The sequence below is a fragment of the Argentina silus genome (genome assembly GCF_951799395.1).
Source record: "Argentina silus genome assembly, chromosome: 5".
NCBI classification, from domain to species: domain Eukaryota; kingdom Metazoa; phylum Chordata; class Actinopteri; order Argentiniformes; family Argentinidae; genus Argentina; species Argentina silus.
This window is the reverse complement of record NC_139659.1, coordinates 14249799-14274680: the sequence shown is the minus strand read 5'-3', so window position 1 is coordinate 14274680 and position 24882 is coordinate 14249799. Positions and strand designations below refer to the sequence as shown.

General features: G+C 42.9%; 3 protein-coding genes across 3 annotated transcripts in view; 2 read left to right on the top strand and 1 right to left on the bottom strand.

The window, feature by feature from the left end:
• Nucleotides 1-1614: 1614 nt before the first annotated feature.
• Nucleotides 1615-13519, bottom strand: txnl1 (thioredoxin-like 1). The gene is made up of 9 exons (XM_083670418.1): nt 13497-13519; nt 6782-6907; nt 6215-6311; nt 5489-5662; nt 4926-5048; nt 3942-4011; nt 3352-3524; nt 2223-2327; nt 1615-1874 (listed from the first exon to the last, which is right to left on the bottom strand). Exons 2-9 carry the CDS (start codon nt 6877-6879, stop codon nt 1845-1847), a joined length of 870 nt encoding a protein of 289 aa, XP_083526544.1. The 5' UTR covers nt 6880-6907; nt 13497-13519; the 3' UTR covers nt 1615-1844.
• On the top strand, nt 10076-16745 carry nars1 (asparaginyl-tRNA synthetase 1). The gene is made up of 15 exons (XM_083670416.1): nt 10076-10250; nt 10767-10849; nt 11219-11284; nt 11413-11505; nt 11628-11717; nt 11839-11917; nt 12174-12244; nt 12391-12477; nt 12635-12856; nt 13216-13415; nt 13647-13782; nt 14291-14404; nt 14692-14823; nt 14965-15096; nt 16411-16745. Exons 1-15 carry the CDS (start codon nt 10208-10210, stop codon nt 16540-16542), a joined length of 1680 nt encoding a protein of 559 aa, XP_083526542.1. The 5' UTR covers nt 10076-10207; the 3' UTR covers nt 16543-16745.
• Nucleotides 16746-17391: 646 nt separating this feature from the next.
• The window catches only part of fech (ferrochelatase), a 10908-nt gene continuing 3417 nt past the window's right edge, over nt 17392-24882 (top strand). The window contains exons 1-9 of the mRNA XM_083670381.1: nt 17392-17612; nt 18363-18486; nt 19457-19576; nt 19989-20137; nt 21013-21147; nt 21798-21904; nt 22946-23044; nt 23494-23601; nt 24096-24260. Coding sequence (XP_083526507.1) covers nt 17573-17612; nt 18363-18486; nt 19457-19576; nt 19989-20137; nt 21013-21147; nt 21798-21904; nt 22946-23044; nt 23494-23601; nt 24096-24260 — 1047 coding nt within the window. The 5' untranslated portion in view covers nt 17392-17572. The remainder of the gene's footprint in view (nt 17613-18362; nt 18487-19456; nt 19577-19988; nt 20138-21012; nt 21148-21797; nt 21905-22945; nt 23045-23493; nt 23602-24095; nt 24261-24882) is intronic.

Here is a 24882-nt window from a genome sequence, read left to right as displayed (position 1 = left end):
GTCAGATGTCAATTTTGTTCAGTCTTCATCATTCTTTTGACATATAAATATATCATGTATTATTGAAATGCACAAGAAATGACAAGAAGTACACGGAACAAACACAGCCTAGTGAGAAGCACTAGTACTTAAAAACAACAGTAGGCCTTTTAATTTGTTATCTTATTTCTGTATTAATTCACATTAAAAACCAGCCCTCCTCTGTGTGTTTTGTACATTGGGGTCTATAGGATCCAATCAAGTCAAGTTTTGTTAGTTTATGAGCCATTTGAGTTGCGATTGAATGAGGGTAGGTTACTACCCTGGGGAAAAACACTTCAAAAAGTCTTTGAAGTAAAACCCATTAAATAAATACAAATTTCATATTTAATTAGGTAACAGAATCTAGAGGCAATTGTGATCAACGTAATGCTACACTACTTGATATTGTTGTCAATCCTCCTAATTCAAATGAATATACAAAATACCCTTGTTCTTTCATGGTACTGTCTCTGTAATGCCAGTCCCTAAAGAATGGGGACAATGTTTTCCCTTATTTTGTCAAAAATGTTACTAGCAGTCGGGAAGAAATGTACATATTCTAATGAAACCATGTGTAGTACTTACATGGCCGAATAATTAGAGAGGACAATGCAGTGGTCAAATGAAAAGCCGAAGACCGTAGGTGTAGGCTGATAACGATGCCAGCTATCGCTAATATTGGACACCTACAGCTTTTCATCCTATTTTGTTTCAATGTTTGAAACAAACTAAAATTCAAACTAGTAAAATTGCAGAAAGGTGGTTACGTCAATATATCATTAGTGAAATCCCTTTAGTCAAATATTGGTTCGATTTTTTAATTTTACAATTTGAAAGGGCTTATATAACTAATGAATTGAAAATGTGAGTCTCCTCTTGGCTCGTCATGGGGCCTTTCAGCAGACGCAGCTGCTTTCAGAAGGAGGGTCGTTGAAGTAAATCTGTTCAAGTGTGTGCATCTAGTGACACCATGTGGTGACAAGTGGTAATGCATCATGGTCTTCCCAAATCAAACCGAGAACAGTCTGACAGATAGAAAGTGTGTTGTTTTTATTAAAACTACCAGTGTTAGAAATAAGACTGGTTTGATCATTCATTAAATCCACTACTGTTAATACTCCCTCCACACATCTGGTATGCTCAATCCCAGTTTCAACATTTCCTTTGACAGGAATTCTTCCTTCTTCTGCAGTGACAATGTGGCACTAGCAATAAGCAGGTGCACACAATTACACAATATATCCTGCATAACAGCGCAATGTATACAGTGAACAGAGCTTTTCACTAGCATCTATAAAGGCTATTGAATGGGATGCACTCATTACAACATGACTGTCATTTCGGTCTATCCACTCTACTGTATTGTGTTAACTACGCATGTTGCATATTATGTTATGTAATGCACTATTATGTATTTGTTATGTGCTTGTATGTGCTGACTTATTTTCTGTATGTGTGACACCACTAAAAAACTACAGTGAAGGAAATTAAGTCATTTTAATCTATAATACAGAAAGGTTTATACATTTCTTTCCTCGAGGGGTTGTGGACTAAACTCTCAAATTCCATTCAAAGAGACATCAAATACCAACATGCCTTTGAAAAAGGATTCTGTTTATTTACAGTGTTGTCTGAATTACAATAAAAATGTCTGAATGAGTCGCCTCAATGCTGATTTCACTTGGAAAAACAGAGGACTGGAGACAGACAAGAATGGTGTGTTTGTTACAGAGGCGCTAACTTGGCAGCTTTGGCAGAGGGAAGTCCTTAGAGGGGTCGCAGCAATATGTCCAGTCTTCTTCTCCTCCTTCTCCTCCTCCTCCTCAGTGACTCTCTCCTTTCTTACCCACCACCTAGATTCATTAAAAAAAACAATAGTATTGTTAATAAAATAACAAAAAAATACAGGGATAGAGAACTATTTCAATATGGGTTTTATTCAGTATTTCGAAAAACATACTTGAATAATAAAAAATAAATTCTGCCCTCTCAAAATTGTCCCAAATGTGCTGAATTGAGTGAGGATTTCAAACACACAATCTTAATACATTGTGCCATTTCTCAAGCAACATTATCAAAAATCCATAAGCCTGAAATCAAATGTGCAATAACAAAGTCTCTACAGCAGAACCAATAAGGCTATGCTGGCATTCTTAAAGAAGGGGGTACAGATGACGGTCGGGTACCAGGTCTATTCTTACCCGCTTGAAGTCGTTCATGTTTGTTGCCTGTACAGGGGTCCCAATAAAAGTCAGGTAATTTATTTTTGTTGTCTCCTCATCCCCTTGGTTAGACTTGATAAATAGCTGTTGAAAACACAAGAAAGAGAGACTTTAGGACATTCTAAGGGCCAACCTGGGATTCAAACAACAACGAGGTTCCCTGCCATCTTTTTTGGTAAACAGCCGAGGGACGGGGCTGAAGAAATGAAACCACTCTGAAATTCATAGAGCGATGTATTCAAGGTTTGGTCACCCATGAGATTAAAATGATAGTTTTAACCATGTTTTGAAGCTATTCAGTGTGTTTGCAATTACAAAGTTTACAAACAACGTAATAAAATAATCCTATATTTTGGGTTCTGCTGGGGTTAGACAGTTGAATTGAAGCTCATGAGGCCTTTAGAAGTTATATTATAAATATAAGAATAATTGGCTATAGATTATAGTTAATTTAAAAGTATGTGCAATAGTTAATTTAAAAGTATGTGCAAATCCCAGAATGCCCTTTCAACCAAAACATAAAACACAATGTGTTTTTTTTTTTATCGTTTTCAGTTGGAACACATGTTGTTGTGTTTCCAGCTTAAAATGTTAGTTCGTACTTTCTTTAAAGCCACACTCAGTATTTTCTGCATATCGGGTCATGTCTCCATGACACATCTGTAATGCTCAAGGAATGACATTCTATTAGATACAATTTGCAGCTAGACATGGCCTATTAGAATAAAAGGTCATTGTCGTTTCACTGTTTAATAAGGAAATGGAGCTAATCTGCTCTCATTGAGGTATTTCAAAGTCATTCATCATAATTAGGGGGTATAGTGGATTTACAGTACACAACTACAAAGGCTTCAGTCCAGACAACTATTTCATTTTACCACTAGATGGCCCTCTTGCACTACACACGACTCTTATGAAACAAGATTTATAATGCTGTTCATGCGTTTCATAAACTGAGCCTATAAATCATGTCAGAGCTCAAAATGCAGCCACTACATAGCCTGGCAAGTTGAAACCACATCAAGCAGGTTCCTTCTGACACAGTCTGATATAAAGGAATTCAGGAAAAAAAAAGAAGGGGACTTGAGTTGAATAGCCGATGACCTACAGTGACACTCTGGACGTTCTGGAACTTGACGTAGCGGAGTGGGATCAGGCCGTCGTCCTTGAAGTCCTCCTCGGCCAGGTCCAAGGCCTGGGTGGGCTCGCTCCGCTCCGCGTCGTCAAAGTCCATCGAGCGGGGCAGGTTGATGAAGATCTTCACACACTTTGGTGCCTGGGCTGTGGTCCAGAAACAAACAACCAAAGCAGAGAGAGAAAAATGAGATGAGAAAACTACACAAACTTCCAATTTTGATTTGCTTCAACAGGCAACTGGACAACATAAACCACAGTGATCCTCATCATCATTATTGCACTAAAGGCCATCAGCTACAGTAGGCAAAGAGTTAGATTTGAAATGCGTTTGTCTCTCAAAGAAAAGTCTTACTTGGAGTGTTAAATGAAACAAATCAAATAATTCAATGAATGTCATCCTTAGCACAAGACTAAAATACCGTCACCTTGACATGGCCTTAGTGAGGCTGGTGGAGGTAGAAATCGGAGGACGGGCTCATGTATTACAATAAGCCCGTCCTCCAATTTCTACCTCCACCAGCCACCTCCCCTGATGTACACATAGGTAGAGGGAAGTCTCACCGAAATCAGAGGACTGAAGCTTCATGGAAAACAGCTTCACAGGCTGATTGAAGGCCATTGTAATGAGGAGCTGAGGGGGACGACATAGAGATGGATATGATGAAACATAGCATATCACACTCAAAATGCATGCATTTATAGTCCATTGTGGAGTCACTTTTCATACACACATTCACCATATGAGTGTCATATACATGAGTGTTCTCTCACTCACACGCGCAGACACACACACACGGTTAAGCTGAGATAACAAGAGGTACCATCATCCAAGAAGTTGCCATCCATATTAAACATTAGATTTTCTAAAAAGCATTGACTGTCTGTTTTTCCTGTAAAGCACATTGTATAGCATTTGAGTAATAAATGTACAATACAAATACAGTCTGGTTGATGAATGACATACTAGTATTTCACCAATGTCTCATCTCAGGAACTGGTGCCAGACTGTTCAAATGCTAGTGGGATGCACCTCCTTGTTCAGGTACCATTCAGATAGACTGACTCAACCTTTTAAACAGATTTCAGCCAAGTGTTTTTGTTTTATGCATCCTAACAAAGGAGAACTTGGCTTAAAAAGAACAATCCGGGATTTGTTCAGTTGTTCAATGGTCATCTGAATCAGAATTCTTTTATTTGGCCAAGTATATTTGCACATACAGAAAATTGACTTGGTTAATTCACAACATATGAAGAATATAGCTTATAAATGCCTACTTTTTAAAGTTGTTTTTACTTTATTGTTTGAAAACAATGCATTTGTAAACAAGCCAGATCTCATGGATGGTCAGTCATTGCATCCATAGCTCAGTGTATGCATTTGGGAGTTTTTACATTTCTCCAGCCCCATTTGTTGTTTACCAAATAAAGTGGGGGGGAGAACTCTTTGTTATCGTTTAAATCTCAGATTGCCCCTTTAAGCTTTACACCTAAAACAAGTGGCAGAAAAACTAATGAAGGATTGCCCCTTTAAGTGGGGAAACTCACCTGTTCGTCACAGTCAGACTCCAGGTAGGTGGAGTCTTTGATTAAACAGTTGTCGAAGCCACTCTCGTCACTCTCGTTGAGGCATTCACACCCAGTTTTGCTGACGAATGGCATCAAGTCCATCTGAAAACACACGTCACAACCTCACTGACTGTTTACAGCAAGGGAGTGGCCCGAGGCCCTTGATAATGCAACACATTGCTGGGTTCTCTCCAGGATTCTTGAACACGGTGGCTCTGGATCAAAGCCTCCATGTGTTTGTTCATGTCAACACATTTCATGTTCGCTGTCAACAAGCAGTGTCACTGGCGACCAAAGACAGTGACTCTATCATGACTAAATATCTGTTTAACTTGCTGTAAAATGATGACAGTGGCGGATCCAAGTCAATAAGGTGGCGTGCGCATGCCCCTCTAACATTCTTCGGGGAGAACTCTGCATTAACTAAATAAATACAATTGTATATTTTAGATTAATGGAGTGTGCTTGCGCTTTTTAATGTATGAGTGACAGATTTCCCTCCCTACCCCCATGTCGATTCTCTAGCCCTGGGTGATACTCACATATCCCTTTGGAATGTCTGAGTCTTCGTTGCTTCCAGGGTCATTTTCTACATGCTGTTTTATCTTCTCCTCTAGTCCTGAGGCGTCTGCACCCTGATACTGGTCTACACGCACTTTGTTTCGGAAGAACAAAAAAGTTGGGGTTGCAGAGATGTTGTTGGCTGCAGCGGTTGCCTGAAAGAAAAGCATTTTATCAGACATTTTGATCTAAACAGCCCCAGACCCACAAGCTCCCCCCACAACCCCACTGAGAGAAACTTGCGTGTTGACCACTTTGCTGTTGTCAACATGGTCAGTCTGCTCACAGTTCTTGAAAGGCATGTTCAACAAATAGTGAAGGAACTGTGGCTATTAGTAACAATGTTACATTTAAATACAGGTCATCAAACTATGGAATTATGGCTGGATATAGGCTACATAAATACAGTAAAATACGATTTCTGCCATAACAGCTGGTTCACCAAGAGCTATGCCAACTGCAGGCTGAGAAACCAGTTGGTTTGACAGTCATGTGTAACAGGACAGGGTATGGAACAAACGGTTGAAATATGTTGGTCCAGCAAAGGTCAGAATAGTCAGTCATGAAGTATCATTCTCAAGAAGCAACCTCACTATGGTCAAACATGTAGAAATGCAATCTACTCTACAGCTGTATGTCAGAACGCATCATATCAGAGGCAATAAGCAGCATCAAAGAACATACTAGAAACAAAGGAAGAAACTTACCTGACATACGTGCACATCTACTTCAAGGAAAATAACTTGTGGGTATTTGTTGCTCAACATGTTGAAAGCAGGGGCTATTCTGACACAGGGTCGGCACCTGCGGAGACAAGTGCATTATTAGCTACTTGCTAAACTGAAGGTTCTGGCCGGAAATCTGGCATCATTTACAGCAACGCAAACCACACTAGAAATATGTGTTGACAAAATGACCAGAGGTTCGTTTAGAACCGTTTGTCCCCGGCTCATAATTAAGTCTAGCCATGTAAGAGCTGAGGAAAGTTCGCTTGTTAGTTGGCTAGCTAGCTATCTTACGTATGCATCTGATATTGCTAAGTCATAGCTAGCCTTGGGTAAAGCGTGGTTGTTATTGTTCCGCCTTGATTCTGAGATATGAATCAACAGCCAGACACTTTAATTCACGCCAATTTACATTACGTGACGACATCGATAAAACGTGTATCAGTCTCATTTGAAATCAAAATTCGTTAGTTACTTCTAATTCATCTTCATAACTAGCTAGATCGCTAGCTAGCTCGCTCAAGGCCTGGGAATAGATTTGAGCCTTACCCGGCCATTGTGAACTTCACTACGGCAAGTCTCGAGCCGGCGGCTGCTAGCTCAGGTTGGAATTCTGAATCATTTCCAATTACTTTGACTCCCACCATTTTACAGAATACAGCTGAGGGTGTTTATCTTGTTTTTTGACCGATTATGTACCAAACAGTAACACCGGATTGTTCTCAATACTGTCCAACTCTTCTCTCGAATCATACACTTTCCAGTCGCTACTTGACGAATGTTTGGCTTCAGCCAATCAAAACCATGCAAGGCGTCGACATTGGTCGGCCCCAGGTCTGTCCCCACCTCAAGCAGCCAAACGAAGCGATCACCGATTTGATGGATTATACTTAACTAACCGCCATAGATACAATATTAATTAGGCCTTAATGATTTAAGTCATCATTTCGCAATTGGCTTCTTGTAGGCAACAATAAGAACCACGTGGTTATTGAGTGGTATTCTTACAAGTGTTTTGTTTGCGCACTTAAAAATCAGTGAATCCCCCACTGAAATTTCAGAAAGCATGCAGGTAAATCTTTTTTCATTCAGTCAAAGCATACAAAATACTCCCGCAAGCCTAAACATTTACTGGTATATAACATATCTTAATGACTTTACAACTAGTAGCCAACTGTAAATCCTCTCCGCTCTCTCTGACTGACAACAAACAGCTGGTGTGAATTGCGAGCTGTAGACGTTTTGCGCTGTCCTTGAGTGGGGCGCGTCTGATAAAACATCACCACCAACCTTCAGGAATTACCTGCATTATATGAGCAGATAATGACAGCATTTTTTATACAATCTCTGCCTAAAATGTCCACTGGCCAAGCGGACCACTAGCTGTCTTGGAGGATAAGTGACGGGTAGTCACTTATAATAATAAAATGCACGAATCTGCGAAGCAATTTTGCCACGAGACATTCCAAATAAATTTGACCAACGGATTTTTAAAAAGGATTTCGCTCTCACTTAATCAGCAACAGTCATAGCCTCCATAGATTAACGTATAAAGCTAGTTAAATCATCATCAATCCGTTGTCTTCCCCCTGCCAATTTGAAAATGTCAAAAACACTAATTTTTGTGTTATTCTTTAGCATTCTTTTCGTGAACTTGAGAGCAACAGAGACGGGTAAGTTGTTGCTAGCTAATGTTAGCCGTTACTTGCGAACTAGCTAGCCAACGGCCATAGCGGCTCAAAATACCCCGAAAGACCACTTAATTTGTTTTACTCTTTATTTAGAAACAGATCCTCTCAAAGCTGACTCAAATGGTGAAACACTCCAAGGTAAGTACTACTAGGTAGATACCTAGCTATTGCTAAGTAGTTTGACATGAGGTTATCCGAGGTAATAATCGAAAACGTCTTTGATTGAATCACATCCCTGTAAAGCTGTTCTATTTTGCTTTCACAGCAGAGGCGAAGGCCCAAGTAAAGAAACCAGCAGAAAAGCGGCGAGAGCTGTTGAGATTCCCATCTTTTCTACTACCCCCTGCCAAAGGAAGAGCACAAGGCAGTGTAAGTTATTCGTTTAATAATTGTCATCTTTGATCGGCATCTTGCTTGATGACAATTAATCAATTTACCTTTTAGATGTGGAGCATTATAAATGTATTATACCAAATATTGTTTACTGGATAGGGCAATGACTTTTAGTGGGAATGAGGCCATGGAAACACATCACACAGGATTATAAAAATATAAATTGTATTACATGGGTGCGTCATCAAGCATCGGAAAGGAAGCGTTTCTGGCAGGAGCCCAGTAAACACTCTTTCCAAATAGATTTCTTATTGCAAGGTAGGGTTAGACACACAATATACTGTATATTCAAAAGTAACACTTTTCGGCTAATGACAAATGAAGCACTAGTATGCATTGAAACATTTGTTACTGCACACCTTTTTCAGAATTACGGTAAGATGCCACTGAGATACTCTATGCTTTTTGAAAGAACCATCTACATCGAAACTTTCTTCTTTTGCCTCGTGATCTTGTATGGAATACTACATTTACCGATTTGGGTCACTGTAAGTACTTGTTTCGTTCTTGCATCATGCAGTTGGTCTGAAATCGTATAGGGAACTTAATGGGGAGGTTTCCACTACGTCCCCTGCCCCCCTTCAGTTATGCTCATTTGCGTTGAATGCAATGTCCAGAGTGTTTTGTTTATTCTTAGACAATTTATCTGTATTAATAGAATTAAATAGCATTGCAGTCATATTGACAGTGATGTATTATACTGTTCCTTGTTCCCCCCCCCCCCAGCTTTATGAGAAACTGAAGAAGCCTACAATTGAATCAAAGAAAACTGGGCCTAGCAAGACTGAGGAGCTGCAAATGAATGAGACCAGCCCTAAAGATGTGAAGACTTCTCAGTGATCCACTGATGTATATTCGATGACTTCTGAGATTGAGGTTCTGTATATTTCACAGAACAGATGTTGTTTCTAGGAAAGGTAATTTAAGAATATTTCAAGCATTTTATTGAGAAATGTATTAAACGAAATTGTTTTAGTTTTTTTTGTATCTTTAAAAAAACAGATCATACCAGGACAGCCTCCGTAGCGGGCACCACACGCGACGGAGTGTGTTAGGATGATCATGAATCATTTCCAAAATTGAAATCGGGCACCGCGGCCGCCACCAAAGCATAGCGCCACACAGTTGCGCTTGTTTTATGTCGCCTGTGGCAGCAGAGGTGGACGTTTTACGTTGGGAAGCATTCCAATCAATTACAGAGCGGACTAACTAACTGGCTCGCCCATTTCCCCAGTCAAATTAGAGCAGTTCAAAGTTCCCCACATGCCCCCCAAACGTTTCGTTTCTCCAAGCTCAAATAGAAAAGCAATGTTTTGTATCTCATTTTATACACAGGTTGTCATCGATAGTTTATCATGATATACCATACCGTGGCCCTGCTATAATAATATTGTAGCAAACGCGTAAAAGGTATATTCTCAGTCGGTTTTTTGGTCTTCAGACGTTGTCTCAAGTTTTTTCAAAGTGACTATCCAGACCAGTTGCATATAGAGTGGTATGAATTAATCACATCGGACTGCTAACCCCATCATCTGCTCTGTGCTCCATTTATGCGACATGCGTTCAGAAGATTGAATCACACTTCAACCGCACTTCATATATCAGGGCGGGTACTATATTGAATGACAGGGATTGAGGACAAATCCATTTACAAGTTACTCCTACATGGCCAGCAACACCAATCAGTGTTGCCCAATCTGTCCAATCGCGGAGTCGGATCAAAACAAACCAGTAACCTAGGTATTTCTGGTTAGGTGGACTGTTTGGTCGGTAATACACACATATGCTCACAGATCAAACGGTGAATACTGGGGGGAGGTCGGCAAAACATTCAATATATTCAGCCGTGTTGGGCAGTCAGTAATTCCTTCCAAATACATATTGAGCAGACATGGCGCAAGAGGTTACGAAAGCTGCAGGTCAACTCTCAGTGGGTAAGTAGACACTTCTTAGCTAGCATCTAGGCTAGCTATATGCACGTCATGAAGTGCTCATGTGCGATATGTTGCATCATACAGCAGTGGCTAGCATTGAACTTGCACATTTTGAGTTCTATAGCTAGTTAACCAGCTACTGTACTTTGCACCTAACTAGCCATGTGTCAGATACATCAGCATGGCTTACACTTTCAGCCACAGCTGACTTAAGCTGTCATTCTGCCAACCGGTATGTTGTGGTACAGATATGGTGCAATCGAGGATGCGGTAGTGGATTAGCCTACAAGAGCTAGGTAGATAACAGCCATCTCAATGGCTGCGTTCTTCCAGATACTGCGATTCTGCTTCCGAGATCCTATTAGTTACATTTCAAGAATCACGCCAATTGAATGACACTTTAGTCTGCGCAGAGTAGGCAAGTTTTACTGCACCCATCATGTGATCATTCATCACCTCGTCACTATTTGCTCATGCCAAGGACGGACAAAGTGTTTCAAAACCCTTCTTTTTCAGGTGAGCTGTATGTGTCTGACAAACAGGGGAGTGATCAGGATGGTGATGGCACTCAGGAAAAGCCTTTTAAAACCCCATTGAAGGTAAAAGCAGTCATCAGTGTTTCTCCATTGTGGATTTTATTTTGATAACACCAGGGATGTACTCTTCACTCTGTCCTTGGATAACACACCATCCAACATAGGATATCAATGTCTAAACACCCTTTTTTATAGTATATTATCATATCATGCACTCTCCAAAGAGTAAAATAGAAATAAACTACAGTGTTCAATACAACCCTTCTACCTAGTTAGTAGCCACAAGAGGGTTAAAATCCCCATATTCATGTGCTATAGTGGCCGACCAGAACACAAACAGAACCTGATGAGGTGATGAAGCTGTAATACATTGGATAAATGTCTAGCCAACATGGCATCACATTCTAACAATCTCCATATCCCAAATTACAGGCTCTGGCATTTGCTGGAAAGGAGCCGTTCCCGACCTTGTATGTGGACTCTCAGAAGGAGGGAGAGGCAAGCCACAGACATCTTCTTCTTTTTTTTAAACAAACCTAATAGCCTAAATGATAACATTTTATTTCCTTACATTTGAAAGAGTTGGTAAATTATTTTCTGTTTTTGTTTCCCTACACTCGTTGTAGCGCTGGGCTGTGATCTCAAAGACGCAGATGAAGAACACTAAGAAGATGTTGCATAGAGAGCAGTCCAAGACTGATTCCAAAGAAAAGAAGGAGGTGTGTGGGAGAGAGAGGAGCAGTTGGAATACTGAAGCTTCCTGACAATACTGGTTCAGCATGAATAGTCAGCATGTCAGTGGCAATCTCAGGAAACAATGTTCTTAAACTCTGAATTCCAGGCAGAGGATTCTGAGAGACGAGAGAAGAACCTGGAGGATGCGCAGAAGGTTGTCATAGAGATGGACGCCAGTCTTCCAGAGCCCAAGACGGTGAGATTCCCCTGTTCTGACCAGTGTTACCGCTCACTCTCTTTCCTGACCAAAAACCCTTAATGTTTATTCATCAGAATGCTGTTCTTGTCTTCTAATTGAGTCAGCCTTTTTCTCCTAGGCTAAAATCCACCATCTCGAGCCACTGAGGGGAGAGAGAGTGAAAGTGTTCGGCTGGGTGCACCGACTCCGCAGGCAAGGTGAGGATGGTGCAAACTCAAGTTCTATTTCAGCAGAGTGGAGCCTAGGAATATCGCAAAAAGTAGATGTTATCGATTCACGCCATCTTCATCAAGATTTCATGACACAGTTTAACTTTTATCTTCAGTTCAAGTTTCTTTCTAATAGTTTAAGTGTCGTGCAAGCAGAGAAATACCTTCAGGTATGGCTATTTTCGATAGATTTGTGTGCATTCAAGAGGCTGTATGGCTCATAGTATGTTTATTTTCTTAATAGGAAAGAACCTCCTTTTCATTGTGCTGAGAGATGGAACTGGTTTCCTTCAGTGTGTTCTTACGGATAAATTGGTACTTCATTTGTTTCTTTTTCAACACATTTCTGCCTAAATTTGTAGTGCAATTGGAATTCTTTGCTGTATTTTTGATGGGTTTTCTGTTTTGAATATCCTCACGTTCAGTTCTTACAACATTTTCTCCCCTTTGTTACTATATAGTGCCAGTGCTACAATGCCCTGGTCCTGTCCACAGAGAGCACAGTGGCTCTGTACGGGACAGTGAAGCAGGTGCCTGAGGGAAAGCAGGTAAAGATGCCTCGATGGATACAAAACTTCTGTTTGAATTTGCGCAAACTAATCATGAATAAGACAATTGTTGATGAAGACAGCATCCACACATTTACAAGTTTTAAGCAGCACTATGTTGGCACCAGACTGACTGGAATGCTCCCCTCTCCTCCAGGCCCCTGGTGGCCATGAGCTGCACTGCGACTTCTGGGAGCTGGTGGGTCTGGCCCCGGCGGGAGGCGCTGACAACCTGCTGAATGAGGAGTCTGACGTGGACGTGCAGCTCAACAACAGGCACATGATGATCCGTGGAGAGAACGTGTCCAAAATCCTCAGAGTCCGCTCCACGGTCACCCAGTGCTTCAGGGACCACTTTTTCAGCCACGGATACTATGAGGTAAGGGGAGCTCTTGACTCATTCAGTGCCGAGGGTGACTTTTCACCAAAAATGCATAAATGATGATGCTTCATGTTGTAGTCAATCAAAGTATTGTTACTAGGTAAATACCACATATAACAGTCCGGAATTATTTGGTAGTTAGTGGGTTAAAAGCATATTACCCCCTATCCATGACTGGTGTCTGTTCTGAATGACATGTCATGCATGGCATGCTTTTAAACTTGAGCACTCAACACATTTCCTTCTTTGGTTTACATACTGTGCAATGTTGCCACGTTGTGTATGTTGAATTATCTATTTCTAAGTGTTTCCTAAATTCCTAAATCTGGATTGGTATTTGTCCCCCCCCCCCACAGATCACCCCACCCACTCTGGTGCAGACTCAGGTAGAGGGAGGTTCCACTCTCTTCAACCTGAACTACTTTGGTGAGGAGGCCTACCTGACGCAGTCCTCCCAGCTCTACCTGGAGACCTGCATCCCAGCTCTGGGAGACACCTTCTGCATCGCCCAGTCCTACCGCGCCGAGCAGTCACGCACCCGCAGGCACCTGTCTGAGTGAGTACTGGAGTGCACCGGAGGTTTCATCCTGAGTAGCTGGCAGCAAAATGACGGCAACTTCACACAGATGTTTGTTACAATGTTGTTGTTGTTGTTTTTTTCTCCTCTCTAAAATTTGACACTCCTTATGACCATTTATATGTTTCCCTTCTCATGTATATTTCAGTGTCATCTCCCAAAATCCTGTGTTTTTGCTGTGTTCCAAACCTGTGTGGCCTCCCCCTACAGGTATACGCACATAGAGGCAGAGTGTCCTTTCATGTCCTATGAGGACCTTCTGACCCGCCTGGAGGATCTGGTGTGTGACGTTGTGGACCGAGTCCTGAAGTCTCCCGCTGCCCCCCTCCTCTACGACATCAACCCTGTATGTCCGATTTATCCTTTACGTGCAACTCTTTACGATCTGTCTACTTTCTCTCTCTGTCTTGATCCCTGAAGTAATCGGGCTCTTGATCTCTGAAGTAATAGGGCTCTTGAATTTGTTTTTCACAATGAAAGGAGATGAGATTGAATTTATGACCATTAAAGGGATAGTTCACCCAAATGACAATGACATATTAGGACAAACTTCAGTCCACACTTTGGTTCTGTTTATCTGGGCGCTGTCACTAACTGCTAACTGTCACTGTACCCAAAATTAGAAATTGAAATGTCATACCAGTCTCATGCTGCCATTGAGTCTTTTCAGAGAATTTGGGATGGTTTGGGTATGACATTTTAACCGTGCCAATTTAGGGTATTTTTTAACCAAAAACGAATGGCAGTCAGTTAGCAGGTCTGTCATTCAAAGTCTTGTTTGGTGTGTAGGTGTACTGAAACGGTGAAGGCGAGGAGAGTACTTACCTGTGGTCTGTCCTTTCCCTCCACCGCAGGACTTCAAGCCACCCAAGAGGCCCTTCAAGAGGATGAACTACACAGAGGCCATCACATGGCTGAAGGAGCACGACATCAAAAAGGATGACGGGACCTACTACGAATTTGGAGAGGTACATTTGACTATGAATGATCAATCCCTTTAAACTAATTTAGTGCAGAGGGTGAATGAAGTCGCCCACATTGTTAACATTCTAGAGTGCCATGGGTGACTTTATTCAACAAAAATGCATAAATGATTTTCAATGAGCTTCATTTTGTAGCCAATCAAAGTATTGTTGCTAGGTAAATACCACATAAAACACTTGGCACTCTAGTTGGTGAGTGTTAATGAATGGTTTTGGGTATGCATGAAACAGTGTTTATTATTCATTCATTATCATCTGTGGTTGTGTTCCAGGACATCCCAGAGGCGCCGGAGAGGCTGATGACTGACTCCATCAATGAGACCATCCTGCTCTGCCGCTTCCCCGCTGAGATCAAGTCCTTCTACATGCAGCGTTGCCCAGAGGACCGCCGCCTCACCGAGTCGGTACGTCTCGCCACCAACAGAGCCAATGTCACAGTCCGACACGATGACCCAATAAGCTTTTTGTAGGATTCGTTCTACGCTGTTCTGGTGAAACGATCAACCACTGATTTTCCCGGTCATTACCGATGCCGGTCTCTCCAGGTTGACGTGCTGATGCCCAATGTTGGAGAGATTGTCGGAGGGTCCATGCGTATTTGGGATGCTGAGGAGCTGCTGGAGGGCTACAAGCGTGAAGGCATTGACCCAACTCCCTACTACTGGTACACTGACCAGGTATGTCTCAGCAGTAGGAAATGACCACCAGAGAGGTCCATGTATGTGGAGACTAATGTCATACGTAACTTCTTGAGCACTCAAATCCCTCAATCTATGCAAAAGCCAACTGTTATGTTGAACAGTTAACTTCTTCTATCAAAAAATGTATCCAAATATGCTTTATTTGTGGCCTAATAGAAGCTACTGAAGCTGCTAAAGCTAACCAGGACAGACGCAGGTTAGTGAGTCTTTAGCAGGAGGCGGGAGCAGGGTCAACACACTTCCCGCTGGAGAGGTTTATGAATCCACTCCAAAGTCGTACATACGTGAGGCAAAAATATTTGCTGTTAATAGATCGAAAAATACCAGAACACTTTCAACCAGGATACAGTGCAAGAGAAAACAATGACCTGAATAACTTGTATGTCAAGGAAGTTAAATAACACATTTAAAGGCACATGTTTTTCTGGAGAAACTTCCTTCTTCCCTTATCCAGAACACATTTCCGAATAGAAAGCAGAAACATTATATAATCGTTAATGGTCTGAAAATGGAGGGGGACGCACATTTTAATTCCTCCCCTGATTTGAGTTTGTTAATGTCACAACCAACACACAGAGCAACCTAGCTTATCTACCTTGCAAAAACAACAGCAGGCATGTTTAGAATTTCCAGGAGGACTGCTGATGAAGACACATACAGTCACAGGGCTTTCTTTCGGTGCCGAGTTTGTTAATCTGGCATGAGAATATGTACAGTATCTCATGCTAACTTCATTTAAATTATTTTTAAGGATTCTTTAAATTAATTTAAGGACACTATCCTCATTTCTCCATTGGATTTTGCCCTTTTGAACATCTCTCTCCCCCCACACTCCAGACTGACTAATCTATACCTCATCCACTACCCTCTTCTCTCCCCTCACACCCCACACTGACTAATCTACACCTCATCCACATCTCTCTTCTCTCCGCCCACACCCCACACTGACTAATCTACACCTCATCCACATCTCTCTTCTCTCCGCCCACACCCCACACTGACTAATCTACACCTCATCCACATCTCTCTTCTCTCCCCCCCACACCCCACACTGACTAATCTACACCTCATCCACATCCGGTAACATCACTAGTGCCCTGGCAGACTGCTTCTATTAACAGTGCTCGATTGACGCATTGGTTTTGTGTCGGGCCAATTCAAGCTTCTTTTTAAATTATTATTTTGTCTTCATGAGAATGTAATGGGGGGGCAATTTTAATATTGTGCATAAAGCGATATTATGGTCTTATCGCCAAACCCTATGCCTTACTGATGTGAACTGTTCTTCAGAGGAAGTTTGGAACCTGCCCTCACGGTGGCTACGGCCTGGGCCTGGAGAGGTTCCTCACCTGGCTCCTGAACAGGCACCACATCAGGGACGTGTGTCTCTACCCCCGCTTCATCCAGCGCTGTCGACCATGAACCACCACACTTCACCTCAGGAGACTAACATGTTACTCCAGGAAATGCAACACAAATCTCTGCAAAAAAATAAGAAGTTCTAAATGTTATGAGATTGAAATGATATTGAAAGGCTACATTGTCATGAAATATGTTTCCATTCACAAATTCTGCTGATCAACAAGTATAAGTCCACCAATAAACATATATCTGTCATACTGTGACCATATTTGAAGTTCGTTCTTTCGTTATGTTACATATGAGCGTGTTATGTAGTGCTAGGCACAGTTTAGGAAGGCATACACCACTGCAACCTGGTCATTTCAGGTCCAATGTGAAGAAAACAATGCTGTTGGGTGCATATTACTGACTCATAGTTTCAACCAGGATATATGGCAAGAGATTCTAGAAAACAATGCTCTGAGTAACTTGTTTATCAAGGAAGTTAAATAACAATTTAAAGGCGCGTTTTTCTGGAGAAACTTCCTTGTTCGCTTGTCCAGAACACATTTACTAGTAGAACAGAAAAAATATGATATCGTCAGAATTGGATAGAAAACCGGCTTTTCTACACTAGTGGCGAACACGTGGTAGAGAGAGGAAACAATCGAAACTCGATGGCATATTATTCATTCTATTGTGAAGCCTGAGGTTTTGCGTGACTTTGCGGACTGATGGATACCGAGCCACAGAAATGAAAGCTCCGGTACCGGTTTCAGAGTCCATGCCTTTGACGCCGATGGGCGTGTAGGAGTAGGCGGGGCCAGCGGGAGCGGCTCCACGTCAGGGCACACACACACACCACACACACACACACACACACACACACACACACACACACACACACACACACACACACCAAGTCCCGGCAGGAACGCATGACAACATTACTGTCAGTGCAAGCTGTCCCAGAGCAGTCGAGGCTTGAGGGAATTTAACCAGCGCGGCAGGTAGCGATCTCTCCTAAGGACGAAACATAAGATACTGGGAAGAAGAGCTGAAACCCCCCCCAACACTTGCCAAGTGAAAGACGCTACAACCACTAAATAATATGATGGCTGTCTTGGGCACTGCGAGTCGGCTAATCCAATGTAAGTGATGCTGGTGGTAGCTAGCTAGCTACGTATTGTTGCTAACTACTCGCTTACAGTACAGTCCATCCTCTTGTATAGTACAGTAGCCAGCTAGTTAGCCTGCTAGCATTGACCTTCAAGTTGTGAATGAGAAATGTAGGTACGAGCCAGGATTACAAAAAGGGCTTGTCAGCACTGTTTTGCCTGAGCAGAGAATATTTATTCTTCATTTATTGCAATGCAGCTGCGAACATGCCGACTAGCCTCAAAGACCGATGATAAGCTTATGCTACTAGTAGTAGCGAGCTGTCACCTCACACTTCATTAAACCCTACTTATTGCTCAATATGCTAAATTAGTTGTTGATTGATCGGTTGTTAACCCCTACCATTTGTCATTACAGATTTGTGAAATGTGTGTGTATTACATATAACAAAGTTTAGAGTGGTGTAATTTCGGAGTTACACAACGCACATTTCTCAACTTGCATAACAACGCGCCGCCCAGCGTTCGCAATTTGGTACTGCAGTGTCCAGTTATGAAAGTTGCCGCTCACAAATTAATGTTGGATAATATTCTGTCACATATCATTCTAACCATGGTTATCTAACCTGCTTCTCTACGCATTCTTTCTAATCTCATTCTAATCATGTTTATCTGACCTGCTTCTCTACGTGAGTTGGGTAACATCTGGATTTGGAAATAATATGTAAAATGGCTGACACTTGGGATTTCTTTGATAACACCTTATTTTCTTTCTCCTCTCAGTTGCCAGGAGCAGTAACACCATAGGCCTGTGTCTAAGAACGTCCCTCAGAAGACAGTCTACTGTAGCAGCTGCAGCATTTGTCCAACCAGCTTCTGTTGCCACTCCAGAAGCTCTAGAAAACAGGTGTGGGAGAGAAGAAGAGCCATTTCCCTTTGTTCCAAATTATCTACATTTCCTTGTCACCACTCACATTGAAATGTGCTGAGTAACTTAGACAGTAGCCTGGTCTTCTTGTCTGGATGACAATATGGAAATATAGGCTCCCCACTCCACACCTTTTCATTAGTAGTTTTGGTGTGTCTTGCTTGTCTCTTGCAACTGATTTGTTGATTTATGAACATGCAATAGTAGTCACCGTTATGTAGTTTAGTATTACAGTACAGTAGTGATATTGAAGGTGTGTGTGTGTGTGTGTGTGTGTGTGTCTGTCCTCATATGACCTTGCTCTATGTGTTTGAGTGGGACAGTGCATTCTGGATGCATACCTAGACATCTGTAGACAGATGTGTGCTTCACTGGCTCCATTGTCAATTCTGATGACTCACTTTGTGTTACCATAGAGATCTGGCAATTACAAGATCACACTTATTCACGGGGGGGGGGGGGGGGGTGGCTATAGTTAACAACTGAGACTGATTGGCCCTGGAGGGGCTACTACTGTACTCACCCGGGACATATGGGAGACAGGCTATTGTTGGAGACCGGCAGTTATTCTGTTTGATCACTAACACTGTTTCCTAACTGCTGTGCAAGCCCGGATATGACAGAGCTGAATTGACCATATCCACCAACATTATATCAAAACCACATTCATATTTGATAGATATGGCAATTTATTATCGGTTCCATACAAGACTGCCACTATCATACTGTAGAATACCAGTAGTTTCACAACGGTGATATCAATAGAATACACATTCCGGTAAATAATGTATTTTGAGCTGGCGTTTTAATAAGAACCAGTGCTTATTTGCTTCCATATCATTAGTGGCCCGGTTATTATAGGAGACAGGCGTTTGTTGGAGGTTTTACAGTAGTTAAGGCTAGAAACCGTACATGCTATCGCTAACAGAATTGTGTGATGTCTATACAGAAAACCCAAAACCGGAATTCTAATGCTGAACATGGGTGGACCAGAAAAACTAGAAGACGTTCATGACTTCTTGGTGCGACTTTTCATGGACACCGACTTGATGAAGCTTCCTGTTCAGAAGTAAGTGATGTATCCCACTTTGACCAGAGCAGACCACTCTAAATGAGGAAGATGAGGACATTTCCTGTCCCCACTGGTTGGCTCTGTTTCAACATAACAGTTGGCTTTTGCTTAGATTGAGGGATTTGAGTGCTCAAGTGCTCAAGTACTAGTGTACTATCCTCACATTTTTGTTTCTGTATAAAACCCTGCATGAACATAATGAAAAAATAACCCCCTTTCTTGATTATCGTTGTGTTTTTTGATGTACTTGTATATGTTTATTTCAGAGACGTCCTCATCATTAAAAAAAAAAAAAAAAAAAAAAACTTCTAATTTCATCCTGTAATGCAATGATGTTTTTTTTTTTTAAATGTATAATAAACTTGAACTTTGAAGTAATGATTCTCCCTGTACCCCGTTCCTTCGTCAGTACACTGGGGCCGCTCATTGCCAGACGCCGTACCCCCAAGATCCAGGAGCAGTACAGCAGGATCGGCGGAGGTTCCCCCATCAAGCAGTGGACCACCATGCAGGGGGAGGGCATGGTGAAGCTGCTGGATGAGATGTGCCCAGAGACGGGTGAGAGACCAGCCCAGCATGGCCTCACGCCTCCATGCTTTCACTTTGAATGACAGACGATGCTTATGCTACGACTGACTCATGTGAACTACTGACGTGAGGGTTGCGTCTACTTCAGGGGGGACCGGTGGAGGTAGAAATTGGAGGATGGCTTCATTGTAATGCACGGGATGGAAGTGTGTGTTTGATGCCATTCCTTATTCCGTTCCATGCATTACAATGAGCCCGTCCTCCGATTTCTACCTCCACCAGCCTCCACTGGTCTACCCCCCATGGCCACATTTAAAACGTTCTTTCCGCTTCACTCGACTCAGTCAGTTGTGTAAGTGCTGTTTCATCCCACTGAGCACTCATAGAAACCCTCCCCGGGTTAGTTACATGACAGTACATTTGGTTTGTTTTAGAGCTGATAGGCTGAGGGGCGGGTGTTGGGGAGAGATAGGGAGGTGTGTCTCTCCACACACCCACGCCACACCTCACTGATAACAGAAGTAACTGAATTACCTCACACAAGACCTCATTCTCTCTCTCTCTCTCTCTCTCCCTCAGTGTATGACACAACCCTTACGGCTAGCAGGATATATTTACTCTTCATTTCAAAATGTTTAATCACAAGATATCCTCATGGATTACATGCTTCCAAAGCATTGAACAATAGGCCTTATATGACAGTACTGTAATGCCTATGAATCAGTGGACAATATTGCCTATTTTAGGCCAATTCACTTGAGCATTCTCTTTCATAAAGAATGGGCCCCGTGTCTGAGCATGTACATACAGAACTGATACAAAGACCCCAAACCGACTGATCTCCTTGTCTGAACACATCATCGGCTTAATTTCCATCACTCTCACTGAGGTGTTTCTGCCAACAGCCCCTCACAAATTCTACATCGGGTTCCGCTACGTCCATCCGCTGACGGAGGAGGCCATCGAGGAGATGGAGAAGGACGGGGTGGAGAGAGCCGTGGCCTTCACCCAGTACCCTCAGTACAGCTGCTCCACCACAGGTACTGAGAAAAGTCAGCCTCCTATCTCTTCCAAGAACTCTCTTTTCCTGGAACCTCTCTCTCTCTCTCTCTCTCTCTCTCTCTCTCTCTCTCTCTCTCTCTCTCTAATGGCTCTTAATGAATCTCTCGGCGGTGGGAGGACGTCTTGGCCGGGATGTTCCAGATAAGCTGACTGCTTCTCGTTCCTGTTGATAAAAGTAGGATTTTTACAGTTTGCCTTTGAATGAGCCGCACCCTACGTGCCGTCCTAACCGTCAGATAAGGACTCCTTAAGAGAGTTTGTTTACAACAGCTGTCGGTTGCTCTCGCAACACACTCCCTCTCACACACTTGACACACATACAGGTTAAGAGGATACGGAATTTGTTTATTCCTTCAATAGCACAGTGTGGTGTTAAAGTCCAATAAAAAGCACAAAGAATTCTGCCTCTCCCTTAATGTGTTGCATGCGAGGGTTATGTGTGTGTTGTGAATGCACCACTGAGAAAGTTAAAGTGCTGTGTTCAGCAATTGAAAAGAGGCATGATTTCTTTTCTTTTTTAATTAATTAATTAATTTTTTGTCTCTCGGGTGTTTGGTAGGAGAGTTTTGTCTTATTCTAATGGTGGGATGTTTTTTTTTTTTTTTCGTTTTTTTTTTTTTTTGAACAGGCAGTAGTCTAAACGCCATCTACCGCTACTACAGCAGCAGAGCAGACCGGCCCAAGATGCGCTGGAGCGTCATTGACCGGTGGCCCACACACCCTCTTCTAGTGGAGGTCAGACCAGAGCACACACCCTCTTCTAGTGGAGGTCAGACCAGAGCACACAGACACAGTGTACTTGTGAGGTAGAATGAGCCCGGCGGCTGACCTTCCACGTTAGGTACCCTCCAAAGAGACACGACGGTTGGAGCCTCGAAAGCACTTTTATTACGAGGTTTCCAACAGCTATTTCCCCTCAAAAGAAGAGAGATTACTTTAAAAGTGATCGTTATCGTTGAGGTACCCTTTTTTTAAATTTAAACTGTTGTCATAGTTACTACATTTTTAGACTGGAACATGGATGATTGTGCAATGATGTGATTCCCTTCCTTGATTGCCTGCCCTCCCAAGATCGGCCTTGTGTCATTTTTAGCAGTGCGGTCGTTGGAGGTAATTGAGGTAACTCATTTAATGGCCTAGTTTCGGTTACATAACAGAGGTCAAGACTGAAACACAATGTAGCAAGGCTCTCGAGAACCCGGGACATTTTGTACGTCAGTTAGCACATTAAGACGGTAAGAAACTAGCCTGCTCTCCAAATATGTGTGTGTGCTTCAGCCAGCTTCTGTATGGAATGGCATTTGTAGTCAGAGGAGTTGGACAGAAGTACAAGTACAAACCTGGACCAGAGTAGCAAAGAAAACTGTAATTCACACTATAGAGCCGAACTGAACCGAGCTGAGCTGTTCTGTGTTGGAACAGTTATGTTATGTCTCCATAGTTGCTGTAACAGTGCTGAACAGTGACCATGTGAAAGGAACACATCCGAGGCATCAGACATTTGGGTTGTGGATGGAGTGTGTAAAGCAGTGGAGGCAGAAATCGGCAGACAGGCTCATTGTAATGCATGGAATGAGAAATGGTATCAAACACACGTTCCTCATTCCGTTCTGTGTATTACAATGAGCCCGTCCTCCGAATTCTGCCTCCCCTGGTGTAAAGCCCCCAAACTGTCCTTAACGCGGGGAGTTTGTGAGAGCCAGTGATCTTTTGTGAGTGGGGTAATGAAGCAGAGACGTAAATAGTCATTGTCATGTGTTTTGGTTGTCCCTGCAGTGCTTTGCGGAACACGTCAGCAACGAGCTCCAGAAGTTTCCGGCGGAGAAGAGAGATGACGTGGTCATCCTGTTCTCCGCACACTCGCTCCCATTGGCTGTAAGTTCACCGTAGTTACCGTAGTTTAGCCCAGTTTCAGACATGTTTGTTCAAACAGAAATAATTATAAACATGACATGGGACCATCACCATAATGATAACACATATTTATAATGGTGGGATAACTCAATCAAGATGTGAACTACAGCCACAAAGCTGTGCCAAATGTAATGATATTAAGGGCTGGTAGAGGTAGAAATCGGAGGACGGGCTCATTGTAATGCATGGAATGGAATGAGGAATGGTATCAAACATGTTCCTGATTCCATCCCATGCATTACATCAAGCTTGTCCTTCGATTTCTACCTCCACCAGCCTCACCTGGTAAGAGGTGTATGTCTGGGGTTTAAAGACCAGTCCAGTTGTTAAGTTCCAGAGGGTCTGATTTCCTGTGTGTGTGTGTGTGTGTGTGTGTGTGTGTGTGTGTGTGTGTGTGTGTGTGTGTGTAGGTGGTGAACCGGGGAGACCCCTACCCTCAGGAGGTGGGAGCCACCGTACAGAGAGTGATGGAGAGGCTTCAACACTGTAACCCCTACCGTCTGGTGTGGCAGTCCAGGGTAAAAAAACCATACTGTGCAAAAGCCTGTGGAGGTAGACATTAGAGGACGGGCTCATTGTAATGCATAGAACAGAATGAGGAATGGTATCAAACACGTGTGTTTCCGCCAGCCTCCACTGACTCTATAGCATTGTACACTCAGGGGCCTATGGCTTTTACTAGATTAATAGTTGTTCAAGAGTTGTTTTATAGTTTTTTTCCTTCAGGCATTATTGAGTACAGTTGTGGACGGTTTTCATTGAGGACTTGCGTGGATGCAGGCTTTTGTTCTAGCCAAACACAAACACACCTGTTTCTGCAAGCTAACTGATTGGCTTGAACACGAAAGTATCACTTGTAAAGAAGGCACCCAACAGTGCCACCCGGTGGTTTTGAATGAGTACTGCATCCACAAGACTACTACTGAGTACTACCAGTGAAGTGAATCCTAACCCTGTCTATGAGAGACTTCATACTCTTGTGTGTGTGTGTGTGTGTCGTTTTCTGTCCCAGGTGGGTCCTATGCCCTGGTTGGGCCCCCAGACAGACGATGTCATTAAAGGGCTGTGCGAACGGGGCAAGAGGAACCTGCTGCTGGTCCCCATAGCCTTCACCAGCGACCACATCGAGACGCTGCACGAACTGGACATCGAGTATTCTCAGGTGCTGGGAGAGGAGGTCAGTGTCCCTTCACTTTACCTATCTTATATGAGTTGCGTTCTATTTTTTGTATGCATGGTCCCAGCGGGAATCAAACCTACAACTCTTGCTCTACCAACTGAGCCACACAGGACCACCTAATGGACATCAGCTTCTTCCTTGTTGTTCTGTTTAGAAACATTCAGATAGACAGACATATCACGTTACCAAGTCAAACAAGGTGTTTAGCGTAGAGATTTCTGTCACCAGTAGCAAAGCTAAGGTCTCGCGGTCTTCTGCCTAGGGCATGTCTGCCCAGAGCGCAGATGAAGGAGGAAACAGTGTCGTTATCAGCGGTGGTTCTGATGAATGAGTAGCACTCACCTTCAGAGTACTTACTGTGTGTGTGCGAGTGTGTGTGTGCGAGTGTGTGTGCGCGGGTGTGTGCGTGTGTGTATGCAAGTGCATGTGTGTCTCCCTGTGCGTGCGCGTATCTGCACGTATCTACACACACGTGTGTATCAGCGCTAGACTTGGGCTCCTACCAGACTGTAGGACTGTAGCGCGGCAGGAACCACAGTCGCGACAGGAACCACAGATCCATTAGAGGGGTGCCTTCACCCCACCCACCCCCCTCCCCCCAGCCTCTCCCTGCCATCGA